Consider the following 18,263-nt stretch of genomic DNA (forward strand, 5'->3'; position numbering starts at 1 on the left):
CCCCCTTCCACCCCTTCCCTACTTATTCATCCTCTTGCGCCACAACGTACGTGAAGAAGGCATCCGGGCGGGACATCGACACCTTTGTGGAGTAGGAGAAAGGACGGAGGAAGAGGAGGTCATGGTGGTTCATACACGACACAGTCTGACTGAAATGACACATTAGATGACGGATTCATACGTCATCTGCACTGGCTGGTTAAATGGCTTTTCAGAAAGTTCACTATGAAGTCTTTGTAGTAAAAGTGGAGTAAAGTCATTCTACTCACCCGCTGAAGATGACCCACGGTGCACATGACGGGAGAGGGAACATAGGAGGGGTGTTTGCAGGATGATAAAGGCAGTAGTGTTTTGTAGATGAAAAAAATATAGGCAGAAAAATTCCACAAACCCATAAAAAAAAAGTACCGTACATTTATTTAAACAATAATGGTTAAATAATAAAGGATATCTTACTTAAACACACAGAGGAACACTTTTTTTTTTTTTGCACAAAGGGTTATGGCGTAACCCTCCATCAACACATTCCAGTTGCGTCACTTTAGCTTTTGTTGTTCTTTTGATAACATAGTATGTTGCAGCGTCCAACAAGTGAGTCTCACAATCCCATGAAAGGTGTGACAAATCTTTTTTTTAAGTGTTGCAATTGCAGCAGCTGAGTCAGACGACACTCCCTTCTCTTGAAAATACCTGAGCGGGTCAGTCCGATTCATATATAAACCACACTGGAAGCGTTCACGGTTAAGGCAAGTGAGACCATTTAATGTTCCGTTATACTGTACATCTGTGGCGACAGGGGAGCTTCATCCCCGACATGTACAATAAATGGTTTGCGCCGCAGAACGGTTTGGTAGTGCACGACACGTGACAAGTAGGCAACGCCACAATCATCAGTTATAGGCCACAGATATTAAAGCAACAACAAGAAATGTGCAAATCACGTTTTTGTGTGCGTCTGGCCATCGCCGGATATTTTCAGATTCAGATTCAGAAAACGGATCCAGGACATGGATTAGCATTAACGCTAACATTCCAACTATACATAGTGATTGCGGTGATGAGTAATAGAGTGAATGAGATTTTTTTTCTTCCATTTCTGACATTTATGGGTAATGGGTCAAATTGACCCATTGCAAAGCTGTTTTTTTTAAGAAGTCTGGTGGCTGAATAGACGGAAGCAACAAAATGATATTGACAGAAACTGAAAATAACTGAGTTAACACTTGTCCAAAAATGTTGATTAGGATTCTACCCCCTAACCCCACCCGTTTCTGACCTAAAAGGTCAAACTGACCCACTCCAACCTTCTGTCATATTGGTGGTAAAATTAACCAAATGCAAAGAGTTTCTGTCTTCAAAAAAAAAGTGTCAACATAATGTTGAGAATGCAAAGTGAGGTGATTTTTGTTTCACTTTTCCAACGACGGGTCATATTGACCCCGGAATGTTAATGTTGTAAAAGGAAGGTTAATGTAATGATGTATTTTAATCAGTTTTGGTCCTGATACAACTATTTTAAAAACCTGCATTATGCATTTTCAGCTTTCATCTGACCCTAACGAGGGCAAGTGCAACAGAAAATAAATGGAGAGATGCTTTGGGAGGCTGGTTATGGCCCATTGGGCATGAGTTGGTTTCGATTTTTTTTTTTAAACCCGTACAATCACTGGTTTGGCTTCTTTATTTTCCACATTTTCTCCTGTCATTGTGTGGTTTCAAACAGAGCAGTGACGACCCTAATGAGCCCTTTTGTTTGTGTTTGTAAGGAGCCTAACTAAAAAAGATTGTGAACAGACTTGATGAGCAACTCCCCCACCCCGGCACGTTTGAGGTTCGCAATTCACTAACCTAATATAAGACGTTAGATATATGCCAAAGTGATACACATCAACTGAGATGCAAGGTTTGTGTGTCAAGGGAGAAACTAAGTTTAGCCTGGGTTGTTATGGAGAGTTTTTGCTGTACACACACTTTAGATGCACTATTATTACTATTATTATTTTTAATAAAATCATCTATAAAGTATTTATTTTTCCAGGTCATGTTATCAAATGGGTTTATAATGTTCGTACTTTTGGATGATAGTTTGTGGTATATTTACCAATTAAACTATTAATATAAGCAGTTATTTATAAATGTCTTGAGAGGGGCATTAAATTATGGCCTTTCACGATTTCCTGAAGGGGTCGGTCCCTCATCGGGGCAAAAGGCTTCAAGTATAACTGCAGTCAACCCTTTAGTGGTTTTCAAACAACTAGTCGTACTCGAACTCCCCCTAGTGGTAAGAAAAATAATCACTGCCAAAGTTCACAGTTCACTTATATTTAACCTGTAAGTTCAATAAATTTGCATTTAATCTTGTGAACGTTTTCTTTTGAAACATTTCAGCACTATATGTATTGTGCGCAATACATTTGAACAGAATATTTTTCCCCCTCCATTTGAACATGGCAAACTGCATCATGTTGGAGTGGCTTACAAGAATGCTCAACGCGCTCATTTTTGATGAACATTGAAATGCCTACAATGCCACTGCATTTTGACGTTGTGTAGTATAGGTTTTTTTTGTTTTTTGTTTTTTTATGATGGCACTCGTTGGAAAACATTTAAGATCTGCAGAACTCTGTCACATTGAGCCCTGCTCATATCGTCACACCGCATGAAGCGCCATTCCCGTTTCTTACTGTTGCTTTAAGTGTCTCACAAGCTTATAAACGTGATTGCGCGGAACTATCCACACACTGTCAATTACAGTATTTCCATTATTGCAGCTTTTGCACCATGCATATGGAGGTATTAATAGAACTTCATTCACACATTTTGAGGGGAAAAAAAGCAGTTATGACTCAACCACACATACACACACACACGAACAACACAGACTTTTCATTATAGGTGTTTTGATATCCGCCTTCAGGGGCATTCAGACGAGTGGGGGCTGTTTTGATCAAATTTCCACCAAACAAGTGGAAGTGACAGCACACTTGGTAAAAAAAAAAAATAAAAAATATCCACTCACTCCTACACAAACCAGCCGCCAGCGGCGGCGTCATCCTTGAGTGATGGCCCCGCCGCCCGCCGCCGGTGCATCAGAGCAGGAGGCACGCCACAGAAGGCAGGAGCTCCGCGAGGTGCGACTCGGCGTCGGCGCTCTGAGTGACGGGGTTGCCGCGGAGATCGAGACGCCGCAGCTTGGGGCAGGTGGCGAGCGGGCGGAGCGCTGCCAGCGTGGCGATGTCTGAGTGTGCGGGGTTAAAGAACAAGTCTGTTTGTGGGGTGTTTGTTGAGGTGAGACGTGGTGATGAATATGTCTTATCATCTGCAGTCCTGACACAAAAAAAAAAAAAACATGGAGCCCCAAAAGAGACGCAGCGAAAAGAGAAAGCCAACGCAGATTTGTTGAAGTATCAGTCCATCACGCTAAATTTAATTTTTTTTTATAGCGCTTGTCATGTTCAAGGTCATGGGAAATCGGCGCATGTGGATGAAAAATATTTGCCACCACATGACTTCTGAGTTGAAATGCAATTGGAGGGCGGAAAAATACAGAGCCGAGGTTCACACACACACACACCCTTTGAGAGCAGATATTTTGGTAATGACATGCCCACCCTGCCGTCCAATGTTAAAAACAAACAAACTTGAAGGGGTTAACGTGCCTAATATCAACTGGGATGGATTAAGTACAAGTGCCATAAGAAACGGACGGATAGAACCTTTCACGAATTCATCAAATGTGTTATGAGGAGCTCCGAGGATTACACGGTGATCTTGTTCAATTCTTGGAATGGTGGATTTAAGGATTAAGTGTCATTCTTAATAAGGACAAATAATGACTTAATTTTGGAAAATCCAATTTAAGCCTTTTAAAGGCTCAGGCCAAAAAAAAAAAAAAAAAATCACATGAATTACAACTTGGACGATAAGCGTACACACCGAGAAATCTCGGCTTGGCATGATTGAAGCACATTTTAATTACAATTGCACTCTCCTTTTGAGAGCATCCCTTGTGCAGAACCCCTTTCGGGACCCCCCCCCCTCCCACACACACACACACACACACACTTTTTTCTGCACGCTGTTTTGCCACCAAGAAAAAAAAAACCATAGCACGCCAGATCGCATGATGAAGGAGGGTATCGGCAGCATTGTGCTTTAAACTTTCATTTTGCTTGTCAAACTAGAGTGTAGCGCAAAACTTGAACACGATCTGCAAGAAGGGCTGAAGAGAACAATGTGAAAGTACTCCCGATTGCGCTCGCCAATGACGTTTCGTGAAGTGTGGTGGCTTCAGATTGTATTTGTGATCAAATGCAAATATTCAAATTGAATTATGACGAAGAATTAATACTTTCTTGCACCCCCTCCGCCAGTTCTGACTTTTTGGGGATAACTTACTTTACAAGCGTTAATATTGCAACTGTGAAACATGAATCAAGCAGAAAAAAAATCCACCCATTTTTGTCCATCTCAAGGTCTGCCATTTTGCCTTGTGCCACTTGCTGTTGACCGAAAATGACATCAGAGCGCCTCAGCGCTCAGGTCACACGGCTCACCAACATTCTCCGGGTTTGGTCATGTGACGTTCACAAGCCGAGCCCTGAGGTACCGTGAATGTGATTTTCAGCTGACAGCAAATGGCGCTCCCCCTGAGATGGATAAAAACTGGATTTTTTCTGCTTAAATTCATATTCCACAAAGGTAATAAAGGATACCGTATTTCGATATTTTTGACTTGACTTCCCCTTTTAGTGTCACCGACTGTAATCAATGCGGTGATCTGAAAACGGCTGCAACATTCTATCAATGGCGCCCCCTGGAACGCTTGAAAAAAAAAGACATTTATTTGATTTCGAAAAAAAGTGATTTCAACAGGATTGTTTAGCCTCACTTGAGCCACTCACTTTACACAGTGAACCTGTCCAAGCAAAACAACAACAAAAAAAAAAGACACTATAAATGCCTCCTAACCTCGTGGTTAGGAGGCATTAATCGCTCTTAAGATTAAAGGAAGAAATGAAGCGTGAAGGGGAAAGTGCCGCCATGACTAAATGATGCTTGCTTGTTCTGTGAAATGGCAAATTTGAGTGGCAAACTATCAAATGGGCAAAAAAAAAAAAATACAATCAAAACCCACAGCCGGAGAAGAATGTGTCCTTGCACCCACTTTTTCATGTGGAATCATGAAAATTATCTTTTTTTTTTGGTGTGTGCTTTTATGATAAACATCTAATTTTATTGTTATTGGTGAAATTAGTGTTGTCGTTTTTTTTCTAACTTTCTAAAGGGTGCATAAAAGGGAGGTTGGGGGGCTTGTGTTGGCAACCGTAGTAAAACATATTTTTCATTCGGAATATAACTGATGAAGGAAAACTTTCTTGACAGACAGTTATCTCTATTTGGACAGAGGGAATTATGTGTGAAAAGAATGCTATCATATAACCGTATTTACCATTTTCCAATGTCGGGCTGCTAATTCCCCAGAGATAGGACACTCTGTTGGGCTCATAAATGTGTAAATCTTTTTATTTAATTATTCTCTCTTTTTTTTTTTTTTTACATTGTCTCTCTCTGCACGTCGTCAGATGCTCACGCTTGTTTTGCTGCGATGAGCCAGGCACGCTCGGGTCCGAGTCTCACATTTCCTGAGTCACCGCCAACTGCGCGCGGAGATTCATTATAACATTCGGCCCCGTAATGCTGTTGATGTCCCCTGGAGCATAATGACAACATGTAAACATAACGCCGCCGCCACACAGAAAGTCCCTTGGCTTCCACGGATTATTTATTGAGGGTGACTTTTTCGCTCTTAATGCGACGACTTATTTTGGGCAACAAAAAACATGTTAATGTGCGCGTTGGTGGCAGTAGCTCAGTCTGGTAAGATATAGTTGGAGAACCAGAGCGTTGCAAGGTCAATTCCAATGACAGATGGACAATCTGGTAATTGGATTGACATGCTCCTCTGTGAACAGACAAATTTACGTTTGGGTTCGATAAAGTACAGTAAAAACAGACTTTAATAGGACCCGGTGGAGGCAAGACCATTCATACATCATGGCCGACTGGCTTGCTTGACTCACTGTGGCAGTAATTAGCAATGCCAAGTGGCCGTCAGAGGCGTCAAACTTTTTTTTCAGAACAACGGTTTCAGCTGCCGCATCGAACCGACTTTTGACCTCGGTGCAAAGAGACTGTAAGTGCACCAAAAACGGCTTTTCTCGCTGCCACCACGGCGCCGTTAAAAATTGGTATTTTTAAAACGGCCAATGCGAAAATCACACTTGAATACAGAATGAAGGATACCGTTATTCTTCAAGAGGACCTCTTCCAGTTTGGGCAGGCAGTAGACTCCTTCTAAATTTTCTATGCAGTTGTTTTCAGCCTCCAACACCTTCAAGTATCGAGAAGTGGAAAAGAAGAAACATGAGCAAACGGAAGAAGCAAACTCCCGACAGGACAAACATTGCAGTTGCCTCTTTTTTTTGGGTTTGTTTTTCACCTTCAGGCACTGTAACATGGAGAAGTGAAAGGAAATGCGGCGCAGCTGATTAGAGGACAGATTGATGTGAGTGATGAGGAGCAGCTGGTCCAAATGGCACAAGGTGGTCAGGTTCTGTTGGGTGAGGAAGGAAGGAAGCCAGAAATTATTCCCTGAACATCCCCCGGCAACAGAGGGTTAGGGAAAGGGATATTGTGCGCAAACCTTGTTGGAGACGCTGAAGACGCGCACTTCAGCATACTCCATTTTCAAAATGGTGTTTTCGATCATAAATTTGCTGCACAGGTCGCTGTAATAGGCTGAGCGCATGGAGTCCACTTCCTGAGGGAGGGGAGGTAATGAGCGTGTTGCGCGTGAATACGTCTCCAGTTAATGGAATGGACACCAAATTGCTGTTGGTGCCGCTGCTTACTTTGAGAGTTTGGAAATGAGCGAGCGTCTCCTTTTCATAGCCAAGGGGGTCTAGCGCCCTCATCAGCAGGATAATGGTGAGCAAACACCCTGCGGAGAAAAGCAAAAATGTGAGAGTGGAGCCCTTCTCAAACGCTGGGTTGAAAGAGCAACACCATATGGCAAAAATGTTTACGAGCGCCGATAACTGTGATCCCAAAAGATGATAGCATTTCAAACTCATATTGCAACATTACCCTTGGAAATAAATGGCGTAGAATTAATGTGATTTTGCTCAGGTACCAGCGTGGTTTAAAAACACACACACACACACACACACACACACACACACACACACACACACACACACACACACACACAAAATGACTGCTTTCCTCTGGTTTTCATTAAATTTATGCATGTGTCAGTGATGCTTTTTTTTTTTTTAATACATACACTGCTAACCAAAAGTTATGCATGTTGTGCTTACGAGTTAAATTTCAGGATGGGTGTAAAATGCGTACTACCTTTACTTAATTTTGAACTCAGCTAAACTTGTAATTTGATTTGCCTTGGAAATGCAGTTACTCCAATTTTTTGGCACACCCTGTGAGGTTCATAGCAGCTGCTATCTATAATATAACCTCAGCCAACGTTCTAATCCAAAACACACGCACACACACAATTCATTTAAGGCAACAACTGCAAGTTTTGAAATGAACCAAAAGCCAGTTATGGTTGGCCGCAGACCAGTGGCGAGACTTGCCCTCTTCCTAGGGTGGCGGTGCATGCCAAATGTGTCTGGGACTGAGCCAGCCCATCTGCAACAAAACTGTGATCTGATATTTGAAGCCAAATGTGGAAGTGCAGCAGAATGACTTTGCTATAGCAACAAATTCATTTGCCGGAGAGCCGCGCTCGTCTCTCTGAAGTGGTGGAGTTAATTCACTCAAGTCCGTCTCGATATGCGGTCTGCGTTTCTCGACTGTCATAATAGCAGAAGGATGATTTTATGTTCATGTCAAAGGATCAATAAATCAAGGATGCTTGGTGAGAACATTTCTAATCCGGAATAGAAAACTTGTCGGATGACAAGCTCAACATCTTATACTTCAATTGCACTACAAGGACAAATTTATTGACGCAGAACCTTGTAATTGTCAATCAAACAGCGCTCGCCCAAAAGTCCTAAAAAAGTCACTGCAGAATGTGGGGCAGTCGCCATAAACAGAACTTTATCACCAAGCCGGCGAATTACCCTTAAAAATTACAACAGTGGGTGCTCGGTTTACAGTGGTTTCGATGGCACCGTCATTACTAATCACGCTGAACCCGTCGTCGAGTCATAATTACAGTCGACTGGTGCAATTCACGGGTGACAGGGGATAATTCACATCCACTGAAATGCATCGAGGGAGAAAAAGAAAGCTTTTTTTTTTGGGTTGTTTGTTGGGTGTAATAAGTTCTTCAATAAAATTCACTATGGGGGGAAATGGGAGATCTCTCTCTCTCTCTCTCACACACACACACACACACACACCTTGGGGGACAATTCTGAGCATTTAATTAACCTAGGATGCATGTTTTTGGAATCCCGGAGGAACTGAAGGAAACCCACGCAGACATGAGGAGAACATGCAAACGCCACACGGGAAGGCCAGAGCCCGAAATCGAACCCTGGACCTCTGCACTGTGAGGCGGACGTGCTAACCAGTCGTCCGCCGTGTCGTAGGTTTGGTTAACATCCATCCATCCATCCATCCATCTTCTACCGCTTATCCGGGGCCGGGTCGCGGGGGCAACAGCTTTAGCAGGGAAGCCCAGACTTCCCTCTCCCTAGCTACTTCTTCCAGCTCTCCCCGGGGGATCCCGAGGCGTTCCCAGGCCAGCTGGGTAACATAGTCACTCCAGCGTGTCCTGGGTCTTCCTCGGGGTCTCCTCCCGGTGGGACATGCCCGGAACACCTCACCAGGGAGGCGTTCAGGAGGCATCCGAATCAGATGCCCAAGCCACCTCATCTGGCTCCTCTCGATGTGGAGGAGAAGCGGCTCGACTCTGAGCCCCTCCCGGATGACCGAGCTTTGGTTAACATTTTACTTCTAATTCCAATTCCGTCCTGTGGGGCTATTATCAATGGGTCAGAATGCGTTTCTCCATGCAGTGAAAGTTCCTCTGATTGAAAACCGCAACCTTCCCACAAGGTCCTTCCAGAAACATATTATTTCTTAATCTGCCTCAACAGCACCGGCAGGCGAGACAGTATCAAGCAGCAAATAAGACTTCTCGCTCTGTGGAAAAACACACACACCCACACACACACACTAAAGGAAATGGCATAAAAAAAGCACTTACACTTATTGAGCGGCTCCAGTTCTAGCAGCTGGTTACATGATTGTAGCTCAGACTGCAACACGGAACTCTTTTCCACAGAGAGTTCACTCCTGTGGAAACCAAACAAACAAAAAATAAAACAACACTTTCATACAATAAAAGGAGTTCCTTAAGGGGGAGAAAAAAAAAAGCTCACTTTCATCATCCACCAAATCCTTACCTGAAGAGCTCCTGATCGGTGGCGGAATCACGACACCAACTCTCATTTCGACCTGAGGGAGGGAACGTCGTTTTGAAAGTTGCACAAAGTTACACTTTGAGACGATGATGCGGCTAGTACGGGCGGGCTCGGTTAGATTCGTTTCTTTGGTGGCGACGTGGCTCAAATCTTTCAGAGCGCAAAGTAGTCCATCACAAATGAATTCATTACAGTTAAATCTGTATGGAAAATACTGTATATATTTTTTTTAATTAAATGAAATAAAGTGTTTACTGCCGTAACTTGTTTCCTTCTGGCATGCAACCACACAGGAAATTAGTTTCTTGCGCGCCATTCGTAACGTCAAAATGTTTTAACCCACGACTGCCATAAACTGAGTACCAGTTTATGGCAGTATTGATTATCACCAGGGCCCGACTGACTTTTTGAGGGTGTTGCTGATTCCGATATTTGGGAGGATTAAATGAAAATGCACATAATGAATGAAATAACTTATATTTTGGTCCCCTAACACCACAACAATAAATATGAATGAAGAATGAAGAAAATGTGACTGTTTTACGATGCCACTTCTTTGTCCTTTACTATTTGATAACTTCATAATAAAGATTTTTTTTTTTATTAGCCAAGTTTTGACGATTTGAAAATGTATTTACTCATCCCCTAATTATCATCATTAAATTATTATTACGAGTACACATACTGTATGTCGGTACCATCATAAACAGAGAATCCCTTGCATGCCCAACATTCTGTGGCCAAAATGAGTAATGGGAATTAAAATGTCAATGTCAGAAAGCTTTTTTTTTTTTTAATAAATAATAACCGCGTAAAGAACACAAGTGTGTGTTTCTGTTGCATGAGAGTCGAGGTGAGTACAGCTCCCGACACTAATTAACCTTTTATGGCTTCCAGTGCTTTTCTTTTCCATCACACGTTCAACTGCACCAACTGTACGTGCCGAAAGGAGCCTTCCTTTCGGCTAACTATGTGACACTCACTCTCCACACTGGTCCATTTTAATCATTTAGCCACGACGAGATGGATTAATAGAATCACCTGTGTACAGGGCGCAATCTCGCCGAGTGTGTTTTTCGGGCCAGTGCACCGTCAGATTGTGTTCATTAGCGATGTTGTTGATGGACCCTGGAGGAAGATCGCATATCTGAGTCATGGTTAAGAAAGTTTAACAAAGGGGTGTGAGGGGTAAGGGGTGGGGGGAGAAAAAAACTAAGTGGGGTTCAAAAAGTGAGAAGAATAACTGAAACCAATTCATTATGGGAGTGCAAACGTGATCTGGTCCTTTTTGCGTGAGTCTGCATACTAACGCGGCTCGTTAGCAGCGACTGCGCAAGCGACTAGCTTTAAGGGCCCTTTTTTTTTTTTTTAGATCTGAAGCATCTAATGGGAGGCAGACTAACCGCTGGTAAATCAGCATCCTCAATCACACCGCCCCTCCAAGGACATTAAGAATGTCGCTACTGACTATTTGCTTATTAGTAGCGTAAAAAGATACTTTTCACAGAATGGATCCAATCCATTCTGGGCAATTCAACGGACATTCTTTTTAAGGAATAGACACACCCAAAACGACTTTCCTGCCAGGACAAGATGGAAGAACTTTCGGTCCCATTGCTGTTACTTTTATTTTGATGGGCGCAGGTGGTAGAAGCGAACACTTACAGCATGTTTTTGGTGTTGCCAGCGTAGTGATTCTATTGCTATATTCAGCAACTTCTTTGACCCCTGTTGCACAACTGAGGAGTGTTCCTAATGTAAGTTGCATTCTTATTTCCTGCATGGGAGAGGAAGAAAGAGGCCTATGTCGGATTTAGCAAAGCACCCCCAGAAAAAAACGGAGCCTGCTGATTTTCTTTAGTAAAGTGTTTTTTTTCCCCTTTGTGCGCACGTACGCTGCAAAATTGTTGGCACCCTTCTGTTCAAGAAAAACCTACAATTTTCACAAAAACATTCATCTGGAAGCATTTTAGCCAATTCCAGTCTCGCCAGTGATGAATGTGGGTTTCAAATCTTAACACTGGCAGAACTGCTGGATCAGTGACTAACCGACAGTGGTTGATGTCACCCATATGGTATGGCTGGCACATTTGAAACCCCGGCTGTTCAGGTAGTAATTCAGCATTTAGTGAGACATCAGTCAGGATGAATGGTACGTGAAACAGACAAATGTAATATTGGTCGGACATTTTCTAGGCTACTTCTAGCAGAAGCCCTGCAGGGCAGTCAGAAGACTTAATGGAATTGCATCTTGCAAAAGCACATCCCTGCCAAAAGGCATCAGTTGTCTGCCTTTTCTCAATAAACACTGCAGGGTCTCGGTCAGCATTTCCTGGGTGGGAAAAAAAGTTATTTTGTGATAGCGGTGAAAGGAACAACCTCCGTATATGACACAGGCAACCTTATCAGCATGAATTAATTTCGGTCCTACTAGCTAGCTGATTTAACGGGTGGCTGCGGAAAGTGAAACGAGAAGGGAGCAAAGCTGACTGCAGCATCCATCCGATCATTAAGGTACACTGTGAGCTGGAGCCTATCTCAGCTTACTGAGTGAGCGGCTTGGGACACCTTGTCAACCGCACGCACATTGACAAGAATTCACACTTACAACTGAAGACAATTCGATCTTTCAATGGCACAGACCTAGACACACCAAAAAGATAAAACTGGTTTAAATTACCATCCGTTTATTAAAAAACAGGACATGATTTCAAATTGACAGCGCACAAACATAAATCAAGTACGAATCAATTACGTAACGTGAGGAAAAAGGGGCAAAAATGTTGATCTTTGATTTCTAAAGTATAGGAATTTGGTTTATTTTGATTCAACACAAAGATAATCCGTCCATTTTCATGGAGGACTACATAAATCGGATTATATTTACTGTTAAAAAGCTGATATTCCGAACAGTTGGACAATTTTAAATTGAAAAAGATACCCAAATGATTCATCGATTTTCAAAATGAACACGAATCAATGGCTAATTTTAATCATAAATGGCTCTGTGTGTATCCTCAACTTATTTTTTGACACTGATTTTTTAAAAATTTACTTTTTTCCGGCACATCAAGTTTTGGAGAATTTTTTTGTTTGTTTGTTTGTTTTTACGTTTGACCTTGACAAGCTCGCGCAATAACGATTTGACATACGATGTTCTTCATAACAATGACATTTCAGAAAATAATTCCACCTGTTGCTGAAACTAACCCTTAATTCACAAATGGTACTAAATATATTACATATTATTGTTCGATTAATATGAGTAGTAGTAGTTGTAGAATAAAAACCTGATGCGTGAGAACGGCAGCAAATTCATAATCAGCGCAAAAAAAAATCATCTTGAAAATGTTGCTTACATCTCTGATTAATACAAGTTTATTGACCTGTGTCATTATCAATAAAATTTGATAATGGATGAGTTGTAAATGAATTAATCGTTGCACCTCAAATGGATTTTCTCCAGCTACTCCAACTTCCTCCCACACTCAAAAAACACGCATTTTCATTAACCACTACAGGCAGAATACCGCAATTGGCCCAAAGTCAACTGAGACAGACTCCAGCTCACCTGCAACAGTAATGAGGACCAGCACTATCGAAAAGAGATGGACATACTGTATGTTGATTGGCTAGTTTTTTTTTAATTCAATAAAGTTTAGACACAAAAGGATACCCAGACGGAACTATGTTTAAATCGTGGGTGGATGCTCCTCCAGTCCACTTGCAGCGGCTGACCATCCAGCACAAGCAGCAGCCCACCGGACTGCGCCTGCATGAGAAAATAAAAAGAAATAAATAAAACTATGAAATTTATAACAAAAAAATAAACAAAAACAAATGGGGACGGAATAACTCACCTGGACCGGCCTCGAAAAGGCAACAGCCACCCTCTCTTCATCCCGGCTGATGAACACACAACTAATCATCTCTTCACGCTCGGCTGTCACGCAATAAGAGGCGCGTGCATTAAGTTGTGACCATCGCTGTGTTGAAATGCAGTAATGTGCTCAACACACACACATTCACACACACACTCAGACTAAAACACATTCAAAATGAAACCTACACAACCTTGAAAACTTTTTAAACACACCAGCACTTACACACACATAAATGCACACTTGAACACACCTCTGCCAAGCAGCCAACGATAATAAAACCAAGCACTCTGGTCGTTGGGGTCGGTGAAGAAAGCGTTCTGCACCAGCTCATATTCTGGAAAGGAAAAAAAAAAAAAGCAACATGGTGTCAAATTGATCAGTTTCCCATTAAATCTAATTCAATTCAATTCATTCAGTCAGCGTGAGGCAGCATGACCTTGGCTTACCCTGAAGGAGCGCTTCATTTTTCTTGTGTAAATTGTTACTTTGTATAATGTATTGTTCTTTTTTCCTCTGGGGGAATGATGATAAAACACTTTGCTTGCACTAGTGTGGTCTTGTTTTATGTTTTTTGTTTGGTGTTGCGCCAGATCCTAGTCTGGAGCATCACAGCGAGTTTAAAAAAAAAAAAGTGGAGGTGGGGTAAAAAATAGGTATGGGGGCTATGGTTGATGGAACTACCACTGCAACTAATAAATTGGTTTTCTGTATATATAGTAGAGCTTTTCTACACATGCAAAGATGCAAATAAAGTATTTACAACAAAAAATAGGAACCCGCCGATGCCAAAATTACAGTTTTTAACAGATCTCTCTAATGATCCTTAGGTGGAAATTTTAAAAATGTCATTTTACAAGACTGCTCGTGTATTCGTTCTGAATGTGGAGATGGCATTCAGCTGCTGCCGATTCATTCATTTCAAGATTTTTTCATAGATTAGACTTGAAGAATTTCAAAGTGGCCCTTGCGTCCTGCAACTTTTCAGGATGCTGCTCCTGAAGGAAAAAGTTCAGAGACTGCTGGTTTAAACTATTAATTGAGATTATTTACATGGGGATGGCGAGTCAATTAATTCGGGCTTTTTGCTATTTGCCCTGCTTCAGTGGTGCGAATAGTCAGGAATTACTGTGGGCATTACAGTCTCGGTCACTTTCGTTCATGACATGCACCGTTTGTCCCGCACAGAATAACTACAGTGCTTACTCACTGTGTAGGTGGAAAAAATATTAGTCAGCAAAAATCTGAGCCTGCAGGAGTGGAAGAGTCAAAAGCATGACACGTCCCAACATTTTAGACTCCTTCTGCCCCCTGTGGGTGGATGCTGGGCAATACCGTCTGCGGCAGGTTTACCTTTGAGCAGCTGCTCTTCACAGACGCGATGGGAGTGGGTCTGCGGCGAGGGAGGCGAGGGGCCCGTCGGGGGGGCGGATTCGGGGGACTGCGGGTGGAGGAGGGGCAACAGGGTACTGCGGTAATGCCAGCTGGAGTAGTTGGAAAAGTTGGAGCCGATGAGACGATCAGTGAACTCCAACTCCTTTCCCACAGGGACAGCGGATTTCTTCACGACGATTCGCCGGTAATCCCAGCAGTGAACTGGCGCAGACAGTGAGACGTGGGTGTAACAATTCCAGATAAGCGCAGAGATTTTCCCTATTAAATTTGGAGGGTGCCGGTAGCCACGTTCTCCTATTTTCCGGCAGCCTTTGTCTCTAAAACCACTGAAATCATGAAAATTCAGCGATAAGACATCAGGCTCAGCGAGGGCAAGCAACGTTAATCCTTATGATATCTGTGTTTGTGTTACTAGTAGTTGAATGTGATATATACTTTTTTTTTTCACAAACTTGGGCATAAGAGAGGACTGACATGGATAGACTTCACTTACAAAAACATTCTGTCAATCATGCATGCCATTTGCTTCCGGATAGTCAAACAGCCAGATGAGGAGTGCAAATGATCAGAATGATACCACCTATCACTCAATTTGAGCCATGAAAAATCATGTACGCCTGAAAGGATCGTCTCTTAAAATGGCATCACTCACAGTTGCGGTCATCTAAGCTGAGGCAGCGGTCGCACAGGCTCAATTCCCGGGCCCAGTCCATTTGAGGCGCCCGTTCCGAGACCCAGCTTCGATGATGCCAGCTGCCGTATGACTTTGGGTTGACTTTCAGGCAAGACTCCAGAAAAGACAGCTCGGTCTGGTACATCTTTTGTACTTCACACTCGTCTCTGAAAGCATAAGTCAACTGAAACTGTTAAATAACCTCTCGGGGCTTACAATGAACAAACTATAACATGGTGGACAAGCTCACTTGACGGTTTCCTGGTGCATGAGGATCTCTCTCCTGTAATTCCAAAGCGTTGCAAAGTCAGGGTTCGATGATAGCAGCTGCTGGGTCAAGTGGAGGGCTTCTTCGTCGCAAATACCCTCTTTCCTCTGTCATAACAACATTTTAGAATTACGGTGAATCCGTGTTTATTGCAAGGGATAAATTCCAGATCCACACTTAATTGGTGACGATCACAACATAGTAAGACCCTAGCATGTTTTCAATGTAATTTTAACACTGCCAAAGGCTTCAACACATTTAAACATTGTGAATGTATTTTAAAACAAATGCGGGCAAAAAATATAAATGGCTGCACTGACAAATTATTTGCTGTAAATATCCCGAGATGGCAGTCGTGCATAACATTTGTCTGTATTATACTCTCCCAGTGGCTAAGGCGTGCACACCAGAAGGAGCAGCATTGAATGAGCCCGGTGGTCATGGTTTGAATGTCAACTCCCTCTTGAGGGACTATATTGAGTGAAATAATTGTTAAAAATTAAATTACGGTTTTTAATCAAAAATCAACTTGAAAATTAAAGTACAATAACACAGGGATTTATTTTTTCTTATTAGGTAGATATCTTCCACACATACACCAAAAAAAAAAAGAAAACGCGAACAATAAAGTGGGGCCAAGTTATTTGAACCGCAATAATAATTCAGGTCATTATTTTGTCTTGAAAGCACCTTGGAAAAACAGGCATCTCGTGCTGCTGTGTATATCTTCAATTTCTTTTCCCGTTCCTTTCTTTTCTCCTCCTCCTGCTGGGCGGTGGACTTTACCTTCACTCGACCGTGCTGGGAACAATCAAAAGAATACGAAAGGGTAAGTCACACTCATTCATTTATTGGGACTTATTTTTTTTTTAAATTGTCTCCATACGCAATAGGCAAATATGACAGCGTGACCAAAACAAGGCGTAAGCACTGGCAAACTGATGCATTACTCACCATCTTTTACTGTTTAAGAAGGAGACGTTCCTCAATATCTGTGTGGCATGCCATATAAACAGAGATATTAAAGATTAAACGTGTGATGTATAGAGCACACAAACATTACCGTGACATTGGAACAGAATTACAAGTCGAGCTGCGCATCTGTGTGGTGGCGACACATTTGACAAAATGAATGAAAACTAATTAATACCAGGTAGCTTTTTCCCACAAATAACAGCGCACTTCGACTGAAAATAGAACGCTGTTTGCACACGGATGTGGCTACATATATGTATATATATGAGCTCATACATTACGTAACCCAGACAAACACGCACCTTAACTCCTGTCGCCTTGGGAATATTTTAAAAAGAAATTTGGATCATGACAGTCATCGACGTTGTATCGGTAAACTTCCGTCTCATTAAAATTACGTCACCATCGCGCCTTTCGCAGTGTTTTGCTGCTCTCTAGCGGAGGAAACACACAATATACGTTGCACTGTAAATTAGTTAAGTCATACAGTCTTTTATTCTCAATGTATGCGAGACTTAACGTGGTTCCACCATGATTTGTAATCCATTTTTGTGATCGCATTTTCGTTTGCGCTCCACTCAGAAAAATGTGCTCTGGGGTTTCCGCGTCTATATTTAGTTATGACGTACCAGTCGAATCCCCTAATTTTCGATTTGATGATTTGCAAGCGGTACTTCGTTGCGTCTTCAGGCACGGCAATTCGTCTTTAACAACCACTAAACACTGTTATTAAAAGGTGCGTTGCTTCTTTGTATCGACATATTTCATGATGAGCACGGGTGGGGTGGTCATCGGAAATTTCTGGAAACTGTTCATTTTACGTGAATTAATTTTGATATTAATTTTATATTTGCGGGCCGGTCCTAGGCATCACGATTTTTATAGTGTCTCTTCTACTTTAGGAAAGTGAGGCTTCAAGATCTCATCTTCGGCTTGAAAAACTAATCACAGTCTATTGCTTAAAAAGTCACTTCAGTCCTTTTTGCCCGCGTTTTTGTCACTTACCCATACCTGTCAACTTTTCGGAGCGCCAACCTGTATAAACTACCAAAAAAATCCTTATAAAGAGCAAAAAATCCTATAACATACCAAGGCATTTTATATGTCAAAATAACGGCAGAAAAAACCCACGAAATTTTCAATGATATTTAATGTAGATCTCCACAATACAATGTCTGGTTAGACATACCGTGGAAAGTTACCGGAAATGAAAGCATTCGAGTAGACTAGCACCATTATGGGCAAAAGCAAACGGAACTACCTGTTGGGGGGCGGAAATTTTCAGAATCCGTATGATTTGTGCGATATGGCCATATACGTAAGATTCACCACAAAATCCGTATGAACTATGGCTAAACCGTATGAGTTGACAGGTATGGGTATGGTTAAGTGAAATGCCCAAGTGTCCCAATACTTTCCCATCCATCCATCCATTCATCCATCCATTTTCCGATCCGTTTATCCTCACAAGGGTCGCGGGGGTGGTGGAGCCTATCCCGGCCGTCTTTGGGCAGTCGGGACTTTTCAATATCCATAATTATGTTTCAATGTAAGTCGCGTGCGTGTGAAGTGCACATTTTTGGGAGGAACGTGTATTGTACTCCATTATT

At 42.2% G+C, this 18,263-nt stretch overlaps 1 protein-coding gene across 2 annotated transcripts; it reads right to left on the reverse strand.

Moving 5' to 3' along the window:
• Positions 1–734: 734 nt before the first annotated feature.
• On the reverse strand, positions 735–17,036 carry rabggta (Rab geranylgeranyltransferase subunit alpha). 2 transcript variants are annotated; one of them, XM_086116207.1, is made up of 17 exons: positions 16,956–17,036; positions 16,633–16,670; positions 16,369–16,479; positions 15,661–15,785; positions 15,390–15,577; positions 14,696–14,938; positions 13,596–13,679; positions 13,322–13,404; positions 13,138–13,233; positions 10,503–10,608; positions 9,444–9,495; positions 9,245–9,333; positions 6,915–7,003; positions 6,707–6,823; positions 6,503–6,616; positions 6,307–6,394; positions 735–3,238 (listed from the first exon to the last, which is right to left on the reverse strand). In XM_086116207.1, the coding sequence occupies exons 2-17, from the start codon at positions 16,633–16,635 to the stop codon at positions 3,090–3,092; spliced, it is 1,737 nt and encodes a 578-aa protein (XP_085972333.1). In that variant the 5' UTR covers positions 16,636–16,670; positions 16,956–17,036; the 3' UTR covers positions 735–3,089. The 2 variants fall into 2 exon arrangements, with proteins under 2 accessions (XP_085972333.1, XP_085972334.1); XM_086116208.1 differs by lacking the exon at positions 735–3,238 and adding an exon at positions 4,084–5,713.
• Positions 17,037–18,263: the final 1,227 nt, after the last annotated feature.

Source organism: Hippocampus guttulatus, chromosome 7 (genome assembly GCF_054856545.1).
Source record: "Hippocampus guttulatus isolate MCC_2025c chromosome 7, RoL_Hgut_1.0, whole genome shotgun sequence".
NCBI classification, from domain to species: domain Eukaryota; kingdom Metazoa; phylum Chordata; class Actinopteri; order Syngnathiformes; family Syngnathidae; genus Hippocampus; species Hippocampus guttulatus.

Bases quoted from the DNA above. Each gene is read 5' to 3' on its own strand.
- rabggta (XM_086116207.1), bottom strand. The intron at 6,824-6,914 runs GTAAGCAGCGGC...CCCCTCCCTCAG, and splicing joins CTCATTTCCAAACTCTCAAA to GAAGTGGACTCCATGCGCTC. The intron at 6,395-6,502 runs GTGAAAAACAAA...CGATACTTGAAG, and splicing joins CCATGTTACAGTGCCTGAAG to GTGTTGGAGGCTGAAAACAA.